The sequence below is a fragment of the Eubalaena glacialis genome, chromosome 5, assembly GCF_028564815.1.
Source record: "Eubalaena glacialis isolate mEubGla1 chromosome 5, mEubGla1.1.hap2.+ XY, whole genome shotgun sequence".
Classification (NCBI taxonomy): domain Eukaryota; kingdom Metazoa; phylum Chordata; class Mammalia; order Artiodactyla; family Balaenidae; genus Eubalaena; species Eubalaena glacialis.
The window spans coordinates 88,522,185-88,541,819 of record NC_083720.1 but is presented as its reverse complement, the minus strand read 5'-3'; the positions used below and the strand labels follow the sequence as shown (position 1 = coordinate 88,541,819).

Below are 19,635 nucleotides of genomic sequence, written 5' to 3'. Positions count from 1 at the left end.
ACTGATGATGCCGTAAGCAACAATACCTTAAATATCTCTTTTGGGTAATAATTGAGTTGAAATTTTTCAAACATATTTCTTATTATTACATTGTTATATCCAAAGACATGTACTGATGTCTTTGATTTAAATAAATGATTATAGAATTCAAAAATGTTCTTGGGGACTTCCCTAGAGGTCCAGTGGTTGACTCCACACTTCCAATGCAAGAGGCACTGTTTCAATCCCTGATCGGGGAACTAAGATCCCATATGCTGCGTGGCACAGCAATAAAACAAAACAAAACAAAACAAAAGTGTTCTTGACTAGAATCATTTTAATATTGAAATATCTAGGTTTTTTTCCTTCTGTTTCTCCTTGTCTTTACTACAGAAGAGAAAAATAAGCAGTATTCGTCTTTATATTAATTGTATATTTCCTTTTTCTCTCTAGGGTGACTCTGGTGGACCTCTGGTTGGTACAGATTATAAAGGCACTTGGTTCCTTGCTGGTATTGTAAGCTGGGGAGATGAGTGTGCCCTTCCAAACAAACCTGGAGTCTACACTCGAGTGATATACTATAGTGACTGGGTCATGTCTAAAACTGGTCTCTAGTGCATAAATGCTTTGTAGATTAAAGTTCAAAAATTATACCGTTATTAAATATGTTTGTAATTTCAAACCACATTTAACTTAGAATCACCTCTCTTTATGTACATTTAACGTCGCAAATTTAAACATATATAATTTTAGAATTATGAAAAATTTTTGTGTATTAGACTTTGACAAGGGTTTAGTGATAGTGATGGACCAGGCCATATAATTCCCCTTTTACCCTTTCTAGACTGAAGGGAATCGTATGAGTAAATGTGGATTACACTTTACTAAGGAGTTCTTCTCTATTGATTTGCAGATCCAGGTCCCTTGAGAAATCACAGACTAGGTGTTAGCAATAAACTACCTTCCGAGTGTATAAACAATCCCCTGCTGAATCACATGGACTCCACAAGATCCCAATATTGGTGGGTTTTTGGCTAGTGAGTTGCAATAATACTGACTATAAAAATTTTTCAGGAAAATCTGTCTACCTGTTTTCTTTCTAGTCTTTGTACCAACGCTAATCCCTTCTCTATTTATGGCTTCCTCACCTTGAGTGATGCACAATAGCATGATAATCGTTGATAGATCCCTTGACGTATGCTGATGACTGTTGATTTGTCCCTATTTCTCTTTCATGTGAAAGTGAGGCTAGAAGACAGTTCTCACATATACACATACAATAGTAAAATTATCCTCAGACACATGGGCTATATTTCATTATTAGGCTTAAATACACTATGTCAATAACACCATATTACATGTCTCCAATCTCTGAAAATTCCTCAACAAAACAAATTATCAAACAGAATAAATAATATGAAAATGTTGCTTCTACTTTACTTTCCTTTTGCCCATACAGAAAGATTCTAGATGATGGCATATATACCTATAAAATGCACTGTTATGCCTCATGCCAACTTGCCAAATAAGCAGATCAGTTGGCTTTCATCTGGAATACTATTTCATCAGGGTGCTTTCCGAGACTGCAGTCCACCAGTATCTCTATAGCAGTTTTCCCTTCTCTTTTCATCACTGACATTCCTACAGCTACCACTAATAGCCTTCATTATGATATAATTTTTTTCAAGGACCCAAAGAATAATTGCATTAATAATAGTAGCTAACATTCATAGACCACTTACTATGTGCCAGGCACACTTTACATGTATTATTACATTGAACTCTCACCACAACCCTGTGAGGATTGTCCCCTTGTAAACTTAATTTTATAAATAAGGAAACTGAGGTAGGGAAAAGTCAAGATCAGAGAGTTTATAATTAGCTGAGCTGGGATTCAAAATCAGACAACTTAATTCCAGAGCCCACACTTAATAACAACTATGCTATGTTATGTGATATGGTTGTAACTAAGTATCTGCCTAGCATAGTATTCTAAAATGAAATATTTGTCATAAAATTTTGGGATGAGTTAATATAGTAGGTTTATTATTTGATTGGTTTTAAAATATTTTTATATATCTTGAGTTATAAATTTATCAGAATTAATATTTCTATATTTTTATTGTCTAGAAATTAAGAATAAACAAAAAACTGTATGCATTTTGGCCAGAATTCTTTGGTTGCAAGTGACAGAAACTCAATTAACAGTAGCTTAAATGAAAAGAAGAAATATATTGACTCATCTAATTAAAAATATAAGGATCTACAAATGGCAGAGTTGAGGCTAGATCCAGGAGCTCAAACAATGTCTTGATCTCTAGCCACATCGTAACTTTCCTCTCCTCTGTCTTCATTCATGGCCAGATACTACCCACTAAGGTGGTAAAGACAGGCTTATTGGCTCTAGACTTAGATTTTCCTTAGTGGTAGGCTAACAGTCCCTCAAAAATAGAGCCCTCCTACCCATTGCCTTGAGTAAAGAAAAAAGTCCTGAGATGCCTATGATTGGCCCAGGGAACCACTCGTGGTGGAGGAGGTGGGGCCTTTTACTGATAGCCTCTCAGGTCAGGGAAGGGTTTTTCCAGAAAAAGAATGCTAGTAGACCAAAAAAAAAAAAAAAGTTGTTTATTATCCAATGGAAAATGTACTATCTTCTGAATTGATATAATGTTATTCAAAATCATATTACTTCACAACAGAGATTAAGTTTTCATGTGTTTATTGTCTTAATCAGATTTTCCATAAAACAATGTCACACTATGCATATTTTGATATCTTGGAAAAAAGCAAGATGGACTAATACTTTAAGGCATAGTACTCCTCTTTATCTAATTTCTTTGTGTATAGCAGGTATATAAAATTCCTGTGGGGGGGGGGGAAATGTACAAAACACTTAATATTAATGTTTTGAAAATAATTTGACATGAAAACAGCTACATTGTTAGCACATTTAAGAAGTATGCCAGTTCCAAATAGGGATGGTTTAAGTGAACTAATCTGCATGATAGCATACTATGTGATCATATACTCTCTTTCCCTCTCTACAAGAGAGACAAAACAATAGGTAATGTCAATGATAATGGTGCCTCCCCATCTGGCACCAGTGTCTTAACTACTGAGTCTCTTCAGATTCAGGCATTTCTTCTATAAATAGTATCTGGCAAGAGTTCATGATGAGAACTTCGAAATAATAGTGAAAACTCAATACACTGAATATAAATAAATTATTACCAAGTTTATTAAATAGGTAAGTTCAATATTACACAGATAACACTACAAGTAAGTACTGTTTGTTGAAGTGCACTTTTTCTTTCTGGCCATATCTACACCGTATTACTCCATCCTTCAAGACACTGTGAATAGGTAAACCCAGACTCCTTAGTATGTAATATAGATTTTCCTGATCTGATGGCTACTTCAAATTTTCCACTCCTGTTCTCAGATCCCCTTTTCCAGCCACATTGAATATCCTAACATTGTATTTGAGCATGTTGTTCCAGCTTCTGAGAATGCTCTCCCATCCATCTACTTCATCCCCCAATCACCTTTTTGCCTTTGCCATAAGTTCTCTTTCTCTTTCTTTCTCCTTTCCTTCCTTCCTTCATTTCTTTTTCTTCCTTTCCTTTTTTTTTCTTTCTCTTTCTCTTTTCTTCCTTTCTTTCTTTCTTTTGTTATCTTCCTTTACTTCCTTTTTCTTACTTTGATGGACTAATACATATTGGAAGAAGTTTCAACCAAGCTGAATCTTGGAAAGAGAAAGGGAAAGAAATAGAAAGGAAAGATACAATGAAGCTTTTATGCATCAGTTTTTCTTTCCCTAAATGTAGAAGGCAAGGGCAAAATATACCTCAGTGTAATCAGATTTTACCATGAATATTTTTTCCTTTATTCTTTAGGTTGCTGACCCACATATAATAGCTTTTAAGATTTATAAAATCTATCCAATGGTTAGCTTGTTTTGTTTTGTCTCAAGCATATGGCCTTGATCAGATTAACTGGCTTGATATATATGCAAAGTCTTTTGAGTTTTTCAGAATAATAAACTGTTATAATCAAGACTGTTTGATTTTAAGGAACCTACTATAGCTAATGCAGTAGGTACAAAATTTATGTTCACAAGTGTCAGATGTGAAAAAAAATGCCTTTCTTCAATATTCTATATAAAATCAAAATAGCTGCAAGTTCAACAAATATATTTTAATGTATTGTGAACCTCTAGATTAAAACACTATTATTTTTAATGTTATGAACATTTTCGTTTGGAATACAGTTTAAATTATTTGGAAGTTCTAGTGGGAATTTTAATTTTTCTTTATTCTATTTGACATCAATTCTTATTTATGGTTGATCTTTATTATTTGCAAATATATCTATTTGCTAAAATTTCTTTCAAACCCCAAAATCATATTCATAGTGATTTTGTGATTATTCCCAGGCATGTACATGCACAGAATAGGGAAATACTTGAGTTGCCCATGGTGCAATTTCCCAGCCAAGGATGAAAAAGGCAATGCTCTGCCTCCTTGTTTCAGCTCTCATATCCCAAGCTAGCATCCTTTTCATGGTACATTTAGTACCACGTTTTTCATGGTATATATAGTACCATGTTTGTGCTTTTTGTTGGTGATTTCACTGTTAAAATGGCCCACCAAGCATAGTGCTGAAGTCCTGTCCAGTGTTCCTAAGCACAAGAAGGCTGTGATGTGCCTTATGGAGAAAATGGATGTGTTATATGGGCCTTGTCAGGCAAAAGTTATAGTGCTCTGCCCATGAGTTCAATGTCAATGACTCAAAACCATGGTATACCCAGATAAAGGAAGAGGAAATTTTCTGATCTGTACATAAGGCTGCTTCGGAGAGTGATAAGGTGAAATCTATAGTTTGTGATGAAACCACAGAAAACCTGCACAAGTGGTGAAATTTGTGGATTCATGAGATGAGGGCTGATTTTTTAAAGTAGAGTGGACAGGACTGTTATGAGACTGAAAGCCAAAGAAACTTACGGTAACCGGTTTGCACATTGTGAAAGGTGATATAGTGTGAAAAATGTCACACTTGCAGGTGAGGTAATTTCTGCAAATCAGGCATCGCATCTTGGGAAGAATTTTTTAATGAAGTATAGTTGATTTACAATATTATATTACAGAATTTTTAAAATATCTGCTCTGTGTTATACAGGAAAAGGGTTATGTGGAGGAGCAGGTGTTCAACACTGATGAGTTTGGGCTTGTTTTACAAAGACATTGGCAGATGAATCTGTATGATGCAAATGATGTTTTTGGTTTGGAGAAACCTAACCCTGTATCTTCACTAGCAGCAACGGTTCAGTATTCACTAACTCAGAATTCATGGCAACTCTGTAGAACAGAATTACCACAAATAATGAGTAGCATGAACTGTATACTTATGCTATACTTCTGCTTAAAAATGCATTGTTACATTTTGCCAAAAAACACATGCCTCTTGATTTCTGACTCATCTATTCCTCCCACTAATTTTTCTAAAGTAGTTTATTTCAGGACCAAAATAATCCATTCGAAAATATTTCTAGAACCTTCCGAAAGGCACTTAAGAAGCCATATTTCATGCCCTGCAGTATAATATTTCATCCAAGTCTAGAAGTAGTGAGAAAAGCCAGTATGTCTGGGCATGTGGTGACAACCAAAGGGGAACCCAGGTAAGCAACTGGTCTAAGCTGCTCAAGACCAAGGAGCCAGCACAGCAGGAACTGAGGAGGCACATAAGGTAAATCCAGTACTCTTGTCTAATCTTCTATAGTACCAAATAGGTTCCTTCAGGGCCTGGATGATGCCGTATTCACGTTTTAATCACCTGATAAGGCCAAGAGAGTATATATAGCAGGTATTTAGTAATTATTTATTAAATAAATGAATATAAGACAGAACAAACAAATAAATGAACCAACAAGAATGGACCATCTAAATTAAAATAGCCACCTTTATTCTTAACATTATTCCTTCTTTGGCTGCCACAGAAGCAAACTAGTTGATATAAGACAAATCAAGCTGGTGATTTAATCAATTCCAATCTAAGTCATACCAGTATTAGTAAACAACATCATCAAGCACTCATCTTGAAAGTTAAAGCAACAACTCAGAGAAAGTTTCTAACTGACCCTAATGTGAAACAATCAGATTGCATATAAAGGGATATAAACAAATATTCATATTATATATAAACATACATAGATGTGGTTACAGCATTTATACAGTATTCTCTCCAATACCTAGTCACCTTATGCAATACGTACAATAACGGCAGGTACAATATTTAGACAATTATGAAATCAAGGCAATAACAGAAAAAATAGTTAATGATTTTACTCGAACTTAAGCATGCATAATCTGACTGTTAAGACTGATTGATAAATTTGAATGCAGCCCAATTTATATCAGATCAAATTGATTCTAACTGTTTAGGTATTAATTTGGTGTTTCGTGGAGAATGGTTTTAAATAAATCTATTTATCTAGTGTTTGAATGCTCAGCAGTGTGTGATTGAAAAGAAAACAAATGTTTTTGAGAAATATATTAGTTTCTTAAAACAAAAAATTTTAACTGGATCAAGTTCTTTTTTTAGTATTTTTCTTCTTTTTCATTTTGCATCTGTTGACATGTAATAGTTTTTAGAAAATCTCTTCATTAGAGTTATTTGAACAGTATCATAAGTGAATTTTAAATATAAAATTAAGTTTCAAACGTCCTTCTTCACTTAAGAAAAATGTTGTGGAAACCAGGCCATCTGCTGAGATACTACAGTTACATTTGGCCCTCAGAAAGTGTTTGCTCGCTTTAGCACTCTGTTGGATTATAAGCCCACAAAACAAGTTCACCTTGATCTTTCACTTCAAATATAGAGTATCTCAGGGACAAAATTTGACATAAATATAAACCCATGACGTTTCTCTTCGAAGAAGGCTGAAATAAAACAGGACTTTGAGTGCAATTACAATGAAAACATCAGAAGTGCCAGAAACACAAGTTTTGAAGCTATATCAGCCGTGAAGGATGGCAAACAGTGCCTCTCCTGAACAGAATCAAAATCACTGCTCAGCAATCAACAGCAGCGTCCCGCTGACACAGGGCAACCTCCCTACACTGACCTTATCTGGAAAGATTCGAGTGACAGTTACTTTCTTCCTTTTTCTACTGTCCACAACTTTCAATGCTTCTTTCTTGTTGAAACTTCAGAAGTGGACTCAAAGGAAAGAGAAAGGGAAAAAACTCTCAAGAATGAAAGTGCTTTTGAAACATTTGACCTTAGCCAACCTGTTGGAGACTCTGATTGTCATGCCACTGGATGGAATGTGGAACATTACTGTGCAATGGTATGCTGGAGAACTCCTCTGCAAAGTCCTCAGCTATCTGAAGCTTTTCTCCATGTACGCCCCTGCCTTCGTGATGGTGGTGATCAGCCTGGACCGCTCCCTGGCCATCACGAGGCCCCTAGCTGTGAAAAGCAACAACAAGCTCGGACAGCTCATGATTGGCTTGGCCTGGCTCCTCAGTAGCATCTTTGCTGGACCACAGGTAAACCAGTATCATAAACTTTTTAGGACATGGAGATCACAGATTTCCTATATAAATTTGAATGAAGGTCTTGTCAAAGGCAGTATTGTATTATCTCTAAGAGCTTGGGTTCTAGAAGTCAGAGTGTGGAATTTAATCCTGGCTCTGCTCTGTTACCTTGGGCAAATGTCTTGACCCCTCTGGGTTTCAGTTCCTTCATTTATAAAATGGAGGTAATGCCTACTTTATGCACCTTTTGTGATGATTAAATGAATAGTGTGTTAAAGTGTCTATCATAATCTCTGGTACCTAGTAAATGCTCCCTGAAAATGTAGCTATTCTCAAATTTGACCTCATCCCCATTCTATTCTTCCATCTACTTTTCCTTTCACTCAGGTTGACATGGTAAATTGAGAGAATCTTTAGGAACAATGAAATTTGCATAGGTAGAAAGTAAGTATAACTTGTTTTATTTGGGGCTTCTTGAGTCTTCTGTCATTGCAGCTTAGAGAGAACTATCCTTGATTAGTATGTTGTTCTGCAGTTTGCAGCTATGTGGGATTGAATAAAGAGGAAATGTGGGAAATCTCAGACTTTTGGAAATTTGAACATTTCCCTGAGGTTGACTTGAGCTTTTCTGGAGGTAGGCTAGACTGTAACAGGCTGTTAGCAAAACTATAAGACTGTTGGTTCAGGCAAGGCCCTCTCCTATTAGAAAGCAGATATCTCTCCAGACTGTCTTCATCAGAGGCAACCTGGTTGATTGAGCTGCAGAATCTGCCTCTTCAACAGTCAGATCTCTGAAGAAAAGGACACATTCTTTAAAATGGCAAAGATCCTTTAATAACAGATGAACAAGTTGTCTCTATGCTTGTAAATGTACTCTATGGTGAACCCAAGGTACAAAGATGTGTCAAGAAGTAAAGTCAGAGTTTACTGTGATTCTCCAAAAACTTATCACTACAAATGGAAATTTATCTAGACATTCTAAACTGGCCAGGTGGCATAAAAACAAAAAACAAACAAACAAAAACTGTCATACAGGACTCACTAAATAGTGCAAGACATTAAAAACTTCTGGCAATTGTTTGAGCTGGATGGATCATTTTGATGAGGGGCTGCATAATTACTGAGTACTTGTAGGGCATCAGGGATTGTGCTGCGGAAAGGCAGAGAGGGAGAGGTGGTCTAACCTAGTTCTTCCCCTTTCCATCTCCTCCTTGCATCCCAGATTTGACTTACCAGTGTTTTGACCTGGCATCCTCCTAAGCTTCCACTCCGTTCCTCCTCTCAGGCCTCTTTTATAACAGGAAGCGTGGCTCTTTCTTGCCAAGTGTTCACATCAGTGTTTCCTAGCTAGTTCCTCTTGTTAAGTGGCCACATCCTAACAGACGTTTTGGTCAAGGTTGCAGGAAAAGGACTGAAGATAGACTGTTAAGGTAGTTTTCCATCTAGCCTATGGGTCAGGTTCACTCCAGTAAGTCTTAGGCCACAGGGAAATTTTGGGGATTCGTTGTTGTTGTTGTTGTTTCTTTTCTCCTTTTCCATCTGTGTGGTATATTTTTAAACAGAATTTTATTTTTATTTTTATTTTTTTTATTGGAGTATAATTGCTTTACAATGGTGTGTTAGTTTCTGCTTTATAACAAAGTGAATCAGTTATACATATACATATATCCCCATATCTCTTCCCTCTTGCGTCTCCCTCCCTCCCACCCTCCCTATCCCACCCCTCTAGGTGGTCACAAAGCACCAAGCTGATCTCCCTGTGTTATGCGGCTGCTTCCCACTAGCTGTCTATTTTACATTTGGTAGTGTATGTATGTCCATATATACTAGAGAAATGGAAATAAAAACAAAAATAAACAAATGGGACCTAATGAAACTTCAAAGCTTTTGCACAGTAAAGGAAACCATAAACAAGATGAAAAGACAACTCTCAGAATGGGAGAAAATATTTGCAAATGAAGCAACTGACAAAGGACTAATCTCCAAACTTTATGAGCAGCTCATGCAGCTCAATATCAATAAAACAAACAACCCAATCCAAAAAATGGGCAGAAGACCTAAATAGACATTTCTTCAAAGAAGGTATACAGATTGCCAACAAACACATGAAAAGATGCTCAACGTCCCTAATCATTAGAGAAATGCAAATCAAAACTACAATGAGATATCACCTCACACCGGTCAGAATGGCCATCATCAAAAATCTACAAACAATAAATGCTGGAGAGGGTGTGGAGAAAAGGGAACCCTCTTGCACTGTTGGTGGGAATGTAAATTGATACAGCCACTATGGAGAACAGTATGGAGGTTCCTTAAAAAACTAAAAATAGAACTACCATATGACCCAGCAATCCCACTACTGAGCATATACCCTGAGAAAACCATAATTCAAAAAGCGTCATGTACCACAATGTTCATTGCAGCTCTATTTACAATAGCCAGGACACATAAGCAGAATTTTATTTTTAAAATAAAAGTTATTTATAAGATGATACCTTAATTACACTCTTGCAATATAGCCATTATTTTATTCTATAGTTCTAGTTATCTGTATTTTATTAATAAAATTGACAAGGTGGCTGCGGCAGAATGCTGGGTGTCACAGGGAACATACATAGCTATTCCCTGAAATTTTCCCTTTTAATTCCAACTGTGGCCCTTTTCCATGTGCCTTCACTTTAGCTGTTTGCCTTCAAATCTACAGTCTTGCCCTCCAGGGTAGTAAATAAAATGCAACATTTGACATTTTTTTATGTTTAAAAAAATAGTATTTTATTTATAATAAAATCTGAATATTTGTAACACTTAAAAAATTTTTTTTCTTTCTTTCTAGTGCACAAGAAATTTTCTTGCACTAGAAAGCTAGCTATCTAAATTCTCCCACCAATTCCTCACTTAACATTTTTTGTATATCAGTGTGTGTTTTATTGAAGAAGAAATGGGAAAAACCAAAATGCTTTCATTTCCCTGGAAAAAAGCATATTACAATTATTCTCACAGTGACTGCATATACAAGAATTAGTTTAGCAAATATGTCACTTAAAATGAGGTTGCTTAGCAAAGGCTTATGCTCTGAAATTTTCCATTTTACTTCTTTAAAGTAGGAGTGCTGTGTGTTGTCCAGTTTTCTTAGAAAAGATAAACACAAGTTAGGTTCCTAACACTGAGCCGTGTACTGATGAAACAAAGAAACAGCCCTCAAAGAAAGTGTCATTCAGTTGTAGAGACAAAACTTACATAAAATGAATATAACTATGTACCAAGAAGTTTTTAAACGTACTAGAAGTGTAAGAAGAGAGAGAGAGATGAACAAGAGTTGAAATGGTGAAGGAAGGTTTTAGGGTAAAAGAAGGATGAACTGTGTTTTTAAAGATGAATGATTTTTGGATGGAAAAAGTAAGCCAAGGATCACATATATTTCTCAGCAAAGGTTGAAAAGTGATTAATTTTCATAGGAGACTTGTTTGGCTGAAGTGAAAGACTGAGAGTTGAGAGTAGCAGGAAATTAGATTTGGTGGTTGCTGTCTTTCCTTTGACCTCATGGCACATTATTTCTTTGCCAGAAAACATTATGATTATGTATTTGTTTGTCTTTGCCATTATGGTATTTGCTCTTACAACAGTGAAGACTGTTATGATCAACTTAATATTCACAGTACACAATGAGATACCCAACAAAAATAGAAATTTTAAATGTTTGGATACTCCCGTTTCTCTCCAGATCAAGTAGACTTTTCACCTTTTACAAAAAAAAAAGAAAGAAAGAAAGGAAAAAAAAAGTTTGGATAAATGAATCAATCATTGGGGGTGGAATGGATGTATATAACAGAAGACACCAATATCCAGGGGAAATTCTGAAAATAATGCGGAAGCCGTATAGCCTTCATGAGTCCTGTGCAAGGAGTAAAATATTTCTTTTGGTTTTTTTTCTTATTTCCAGTTTTATTGAGAAATAACTGATATACATCACTGTATAAGTTTAAGGGGTACAGCATGATAGTTTGATTTATGTATATTGTGAAATGATTACCACAATAGGTTCCGCTAACATCCATCATCTCATATTGATACAGTAAAAAGAAAAGAAAATTTTTTCTCCTTGGGATGAGAATGCGTAGGATTTACTCTCAACAACTTTTCTATACATCATACATCAGTGTTAACTGTAGCCATCATGTTGTACATTATTAAAATGATTTTTAACAAAAATGTTTTGAGAAAATTACATAAACCAAATAGAGTGGAGAGAGGCAAAGAAGCCTTTTCAGGTCATCTGGTGATGAGGTGATTAGGCTGGAGGCTAGGATGGTGTTAGAGGAGGTTGATGGTATTTATGAGGGACGTTTCAACCAAAAAAACAAAGCTTGGCAACAAATTGGATTTAGGGGGGTTAGTAATAGACCAAAGTAAAATAAAGTTCCAATATTTTTAGCCAAGGAGTTTTAAAACCATTGGAATAGACAGGTAGGTTGGGAACAGAAGGGTTTGTTTGTTTGTCTGCCTGTCTATTTGTTTGAAGCAGGAGAGAAGGCAGGCTAGTAAAAGAGCTATTTGGAAAGCATTTGGTAATTTGGGATACTGATGCAGATGGAAGTCTAAACAGAAGTCTAAATAAGTCAGTTTGTGATAATGACAAACACAAACCCACAATTTCACTTTCTTTTAAAGGACTCTCCCAGAGACTATAAATAAAATATTGATGTATTAATTCAATTATTTTCATCTAAGTCTATCACAGCAATAACAGAAAGAAAATGCCAAATACTTATCTGTCTTGATGTAATGAAAAGAAAATATGAAATTAATTTTGAATTGTTTAGGAATTTCATGTAATAGCCTGAGCTCAAATACATTACTCTACCTGAGAGATTTGTGTGAATGTGGGCCACAGAAAATGGTAGTACTCTTTCATTTTGTAAAACAAATGACCCATTTTTGATTTCAGCAACACTTTAAATTTATAAAGCACTTTGCTGAAGTTTCCTGAAAAACCGCACAGTCATAATCTTATTTGGTATTTACACTGACTCTGTGAGGTACAGAAAAGCTGTGTTATTGTCCCCATTTCACATATAAGAGAACAAACAAAGAGAACCTCTGAAAGCAATGCCCTTCAAACTTTTTTGACAGTAACAGAAAGATATACATACTACATAAAGACTTTGTCTCTCTCACACACTTATAACTGAGAAAAGTTTTCATAAAATAAATATTCTACTCTGTTCCATTTCATTTTTTAATGTTGATTACAACCAACTGATGGGTACAACCCGCAGTTTGAAAAGCACTGGTTTAAAGGGATTCATTGTTTGCCCAATGCCACTTGGCCTGTTGGACTCCTGTCTTTTTACTAAGTCCAGTTTATCTTTTTATTATAGCTCTCTGCTCTCTCTCTGAATAAAAGAGGTTTCAACCCTGTGACTAATGTTATGTGTATTTGATGGGGAAGACAAGAGGTAGGGAGGGCTTTTTATTTCCAGACCATGGGATACACAGTGAGTACACCTCACGCTTCACCACGCTCCACGGAGAAGCCCATTGACAAAGGTGCATCCTGTCATGGCTAATTTACATTGAAAGGATGACTTTTATCTTCATCTTTTGGTGCATATATTGATATCCTATCACTTGAGTAATTCATACCTAAGTTGAAAAAAGAAATAAACTAACGAGCTACTTGTCACATTGCCGGGAATCTAAGAATTTATGACATTTTGCTAGAGCTCAGAATGACCAAATTTCAAACTGACCACCTCGCTTTTCCACCTTCCTAATAACCTCAGAGTTCTGTGAAGATTTGGGGATATATTTTCAGAAGTTTTAGCATAGTGTGGCCAAAATGTCATAGTTTTTGCTAGTAATGGAATTTTCTTTTAAAACCGAATTCTATGTGGAGCTTCAGTAAATGAAACAGATATAAGTGGACTTGCTCTGGTCAAATAGGGATAAAGGAGCCCCAGTCCTCTGCTTGGTCATAGTCTCTGAGGACCTCAGATCCCATTGCAAGTCTGAAAGGCAATGGGATAGTCAAAATAGCATGGATACTGGATTTAAACAAAGCTGGTTTCAGATCTCAATGCTGTCTCTTACCAGCTATCTGAGTAAATTAGTTAACTAAGTTTAAAAGGGTAACTGTAAAGAATTACAATTCTTTTGTAATTTTCAATTGTAACGAGTAAGATATATAAAATCATCCAGTACAAGACTTTACACTTAAACACTCAATGTTCATTCCTTCCTCTTTTCCTGTCTTCATTACTTCCTTCATAACAGAGTTTTTGAAGTCAGGAGAAAAAAATAATAGGGAAATATGAGTATGAAAGTTAAATAATTATTTAAGAAACAGCAAAGAAAATTGCTTATATAAAGATTACTTCATATTTCTCAAATTATGACATTTATTCTGACTGATAAGTAAATTTGGCCAATGTACTCCCTAGTCACCAAGCTGTCCTACTCACTCTGAAAGCTCTATATGCCAGAGCATAATGATTCAAGTCTCGGAAGTATTGTGTCTAAAAGCAGGATAAGAAAGGAAGAAAGGGAGGAAGGGTGAGGAAGAAAAGGAAGGGAAAAGAAAGGGAAGGGAAGGGCAGAGGAGAGGAGGGGAGTGGAGGGGAGGCAAGGCAACAAACAGAACCTGAAAGGATATCTGATTTAAAACCGGCTATGGTTAGGCTAGTAAGTGCATGTTAAGAAGAAAATATTTCCTGAATTAGATGTGTCCATATCTAATTAAAAATAATAAGGTTTCCAATGACAGTCACGTAAGACCACAAGAACTCCAGAGTAGCAAATTATTTGCAAATAGAGTTCACATCATTAGTTTATCTGTGTTACTACGGTGAATTACATGTTGACAGCTTTTTAATTCTATAGGTAACCCAGGCCTGCAGGGAAGATATGGTCATCCCTCAGTGTCCTGGGGGATTGGTTCCTGGATACCCTCCCTCTCCCCCCACCCCACCCCATGGCTGCAGATAATAAATTTCCCAGATGCTCAAGTCCCTTATATAAAATGGCATAGTATTTGCATGTAACCTACGCACATCCTCCCATATACTTTAAATCTAGATTACTTATAATACCTAATACAATGTAAATGCTAGGTAAATAATTGTAAATACAATGTAAGTGTTATGTAAATAGTTGCTGGAGCTTGGCAAATTCAAGTTTTGCTTTTTGGAACTTCCTGAATTTTTTTTCCAAATACTTTTCCATCTGCAGTTGGTTGAATCTGCAGATGTGGAACCCACAGATTTGGAGGGTCTGTTGTATATGAGCAATCCTTTATTCTTTGGTGTGAAGACATGTGGTCTGAATAAATGTGGAGGCTTGCCTGTTACACACAGAATTTACAGGGCTAGAATGCACTTCTGAACTTGACAAGCAGTTTAAATTCAATAAATACTCGTTACACATGTACAATATGCCCAAAACAGTACTGGAACGTAGTAATAGCATGCTAGTAGCAAAAATAACAATAATGATGATGATTTTGATAAATAATAGTTATTCAGTACATAAATATGTGCCAGGAATTGTGCTAAATGCTTCTGTGGGGGGGATTTTAATATTTATTTATTTATTTATTTATTTAGCTGCGCCAGGTCTTAGTTGAGGCACGAGGGATCTTCTTTGCCGCCTGTGGGATCTTTAGTTGCAGCATGCGGGATGAGGGATCTTTTAGTTGCAGCATGCGGAATCTAGTTCGAACGTGGCCTCCCTGCATTGGGAGTGCAGAGTCTTAACCACTGGACCACCAGGAAAGTCCCTCTTCTGTATTGTGTTTTTGTTTTGTCTTGTTTTTTTCAACCATGCTGCACGGCTTGAGGGGTCTCAGCTCCCCAAGCAGGGATTGAACCCAGGCCGCAGCAGTGAAAGCCCAGAATCCTAACCACTAGGCCACCAGGGAACTCCCTTCTGTGTTCATTACTTCATGTAAGGCTCCCAATAACTGTATAAATTAGATACAATTATTATTTTTATTTTATTCATGAATAAACTAAGCTTATGAATGCTATGTAACATGCCCAAGATTACCATCTAGTAAGTGGAGGTGTCAGTACATCCAGTTAACTCCATACCCAGAGTTTTTAATGACTACAATATAACACACTATACAATATTGTCTATTTTCTTTCTTCCTGTAGGAGGCTGAAGAAGAAAAAGACAGGAAAATCTTAAGGTGAGAATAGATAGTTAAGAGATATCAGAGGGACGGACTTCCCTGGTGGCACAGTGGTTAAGAATCTGCCTGTCGATGCAGGGGACAAGGTTCGATCCCTGGTCCAGGAAGATCCTACATGCCATGGAGCAACTAAGCCTATGTGCCACAACTACTGAAGCCAGTGCACCTAGAGCCCATGCTCTGCAACAAGAGAAGCCACCGCAATGAGAAGCCCGCGCACCACAACAGAGTAGCCCCCGCTTGCCACAGCTAGAGAAAAGCCTGTGCACAGCAACGAAAACCCAAAGCAGACAATAATTAATTAATTAATTTTTAAAAAAGACTCTTACAAATTATAAAAAAAAGAAGAGAGAGAGAGATATCAGAGGGACTTCCCTGGCAGTCCAGTAGTTAAGACTCTGTGCTCCCAATGCAGGGGGCACTGGTTCAATCCCTGGTCAGGGAACTAAGATATCGCATGCCCCATGGCACGGCCAAAAAACACAGACACACACACACACATATATATATCATATATATATGATACATATTTATAAGTTGTGTGCCTCTAAATTTTTATTTTAATAATGATTATAATTTACATAGTGTTGTGTGCCAGGCACTACTCTAAGTGCAAGTATTCACTTGTTAATTGTCATGACAGCTCCTAGAAGCAGATACTATTAATATATCCCTTTTATAGATGAGAGGAACCTGAAGCACATCATCTAAAGTTAATCACCTTTGGAAAAGATTAGGTCATGTTGTCGCTAGAGTGGGTAAGGTGAAGGTTAAAAATAATATGCTATGAGGAATAGCATCTGCAAGGACTGTAAATATGGAAAACAGATTGTTTGGCTATTGTATTGGCTATTGTTGAGGGCAAAATAAAGCAAACACTGATGAGAACTGGGGCCAGGCATGAGAGTAAAGAAACATAAAGAAATTTTAAAAATATGATCCAAGGACAAAAGAACCACAGGAAGTAAAGTGGATCCTTATATTAATCATTCAAATGAACATGGCCTTGGAGCTGAAAATGAACGGAACCAAGCCTAAAACAAATTAATTTATGGGCAAGTAAGATTCTGAATTTTCATAACACTATACCTCTCCTTTGGAACTTATCACAGTCTATCTTGTATTACAGGTGTCACATACATGCTATATCTCCCCTACCAAAAATTTAATTCCCTGATGGCAGGACATATGTAGTTCATCTTTTACAACAGAGTGTGCCTGGTATAGTTTTTTGACCAATGAGTTGCTTTAAAAACTAGCATTTGTTACATAAATAAAGATGACAACCAAATTCAAATCATAGTACTATAAAGTCAATTTTATTGAAAGTTTCATCGTTATAACTTAAAAACATAAAATATTAAAGTGAAAATGTGACCCAGTGCAGAGCAGAAAATCAAATTCAGGTCATCTGGTTCCAAGGCTGATTGGGGAGGTAGAGAGAAAAATATTTTTAAGAAATATAGGACTCTCGGATTCTATGCGAAGGAACCCTTCCAAGGATTTCAACTCACAACACCTGTTGAGTCAAATTCAAACTTAACTTTGAATAAGGTCAGTTTGCAAAGAAGTATGGAAAAACTGAAAGGGTCACTTTGTAATGTGGGAAAAGTTGGTCTGGATCATAAAATAGAATTAGCTGAATGTATGTTTGTTCGACTTTATGATAGATAATATGATCATTGGCGCCCTCTAGTGGATTTATTTCAAAATTCTTTTTTGCCCTTGACGCTGAAAAGATCTGAAATTGAAAATCAACATTTTAATTACAAATAAAAGAAATAGGTTTATATTTTGTATTATACTTACTTACATTTTATTACATTTGTATATATTTTATTATATTTATATTTTACATTTAGTAAAATTTTTCTACTCTACAAGCAAAGAGGAAAAACAGTATTTTTTTTAAGGCATAATCTACTCCTACTCCACCCCTCCCAAAAAGGAAAGAAATTCTGGGCCTATTAAGTTAATTAAATGTAATTTAAATTTACTAATTTAATCAACAACTAAAGAAAATGTATACTCTCCCTCATTTGCTTAAAATAAAAGAAAAAATCCTGTAACATTTTTGCTTGAATTAACTTGCTATCAGTTTTAAAGTGCTTGGGCACTCTTTTCATTTTAATAATGTTTCATGGTAAAATGAAGTTTTTCAATAGAAAATCTTGGAAATGACGAAGTAAGAAATGTGCTTGACGGATGGGGAAAGGATGAATAAATGTCCACTAGAACTTGTTTTTGAAAACCACTTGCAACGTTTCCTTAATAGTTAACTCAACTTGTTCTTTTTTTAACATAATTTCACACTTAGAGAAAGGTTGCAAGAATCATACAAAGATTTCTAGGATACCTTTCCCTTGGATTCCCCAAATATTAACATTTTACTACATTTGCTTATTTGCCTTATTCTCTCTTGTATACATTTTTTTCTGGATTGTTTAAAAGTAAGTTCAGACATGATGTCCCTTTCAATACTTCATTGTGTTTTTTCTAGCACATAACCACAATATAAATTATCAAAATCAGGAAATTATCACTAATACAGTGCTATTTTTTATCTATATACCTTATCCATATCTCACTCGCTGTCTCAATAATATCCCTTTTAGCAAAAGAAAATCCAAGACTATGCGAGGGATTCGGTTGTCTTGTCTTTTTAGTCTCCTTTAAACTGGAACCATTCCTTGGTCTTCCTTTGAATTTCATGATGCTGACATTTTTGAAGAGTGCAGGCCAATTATTTTGTAGAATGCCCCTCAATTTGAGTTTGTCTGATGTTTGCTCGTGGGTAGATTCAGGTTATGCACTTGTCGACTGAAGAAAAATGTACAACCTAAAAGTTGAGAATTATGTTTTATTCAGTAGATTTTCTGAGGACGTAAGCCCGGAAGACAGCCTCTCAGATAACTCTGAGGGACTGTTCCCAAGAAGCAAGGGAGGAGCCAGGATGTATAGGTTTTTTCGCAACAAAAACGAGGTAGTCGGAACATCAAAAGATTATTGTTAATTAAAGAAAAATGATCCATCTCAAGTTAATGAATTTAGCGCTTTTCTAAGTATGGGAAGGTGCAAGAGTCCAGACTTATTGAAATCATCCCTTTGAAATGCACCTTAACTATCTAGAGCCAGTATACTGCCTTTTTCCATCCTGAATCCCCTCAGTGTGCACAGTCGGGGGGTGGCTGCAGTGGCTATGGCTTGATGGCCACAACATCCTTTGTTTACTGATATGGTGGTGACATTCTTCATCCACACACTTTTAGCAAAAAATACCTAAGAGGTGACACTTTCTTCACAGCACATTCTAGAAGGAAGCAGAAGCTGTCGATTGGTCCCATTATTGGCAATGTTAATTATTTGGTTATTTCTCGACTAGTAAAGTTATTTTATAATAACATTATAATGACATGTATCCTGCAGGTAGATACTTTGAGATGATATAAATAAACTACTCTCCTCAAACTTACACCCATATTTTTACCATCCATTGGTGATTCTTGCCTGAATCAATTATTACAGTGATTACAAAATGGTACTCACTACTTCCACTATACCTTTTACATTTATTAATTGACTTTCTACAGTAAAGAGCTTTTTCCTCTCCCCATTTATTTGTCATTGTTGATTCGTAATTTATATCAGCATGGAGTCATGGTTTCTTTCTTTATTCGATAGTTTATCATTCTTTTCTATCAGTGTTTGTTTTCATGCTTAAACTATCCCAGATTTGGCCAACTGAAGCTCTTTCTAGCTGGTGCCTGAACATTTTTCACATGCTCCATCATTCTCTGGGCATTTCCTGACTTTTCAGCACAAGAGCTGTTCCAAGGACATATTGTTCTTTGCTTTCCCCAGCCTTGGGATCACCCATTTCTCCAGTTAGGTCTGGTTCCTTTTGGTAGAGAATACTTAGAAAACAAG

At 36.0% G+C, this 19,635-nt stretch overlaps 1 protein-coding gene across 2 annotated transcripts in view; it reads left to right on the top strand.

The window, feature by feature from the left end:
- Positions 1–7,007: 7,007 nt before the first annotated feature.
- GNRHR (gonadotropin releasing hormone receptor) overlaps positions 7,008–19,635 on the top strand; it is a 30,570-nt gene continuing 17,942 nt past the window's right edge. For both annotated transcript variants that reach the window (XM_061191429.1, XM_061191430.1), the window contains exon 1: positions 7,008–7,529. In XM_061191429.1, coding sequence (XP_061047412.1) covers positions 7,008–7,529 — 522 coding nt within the window. The remainder of the gene's footprint in view (positions 7,530–19,635) is intronic.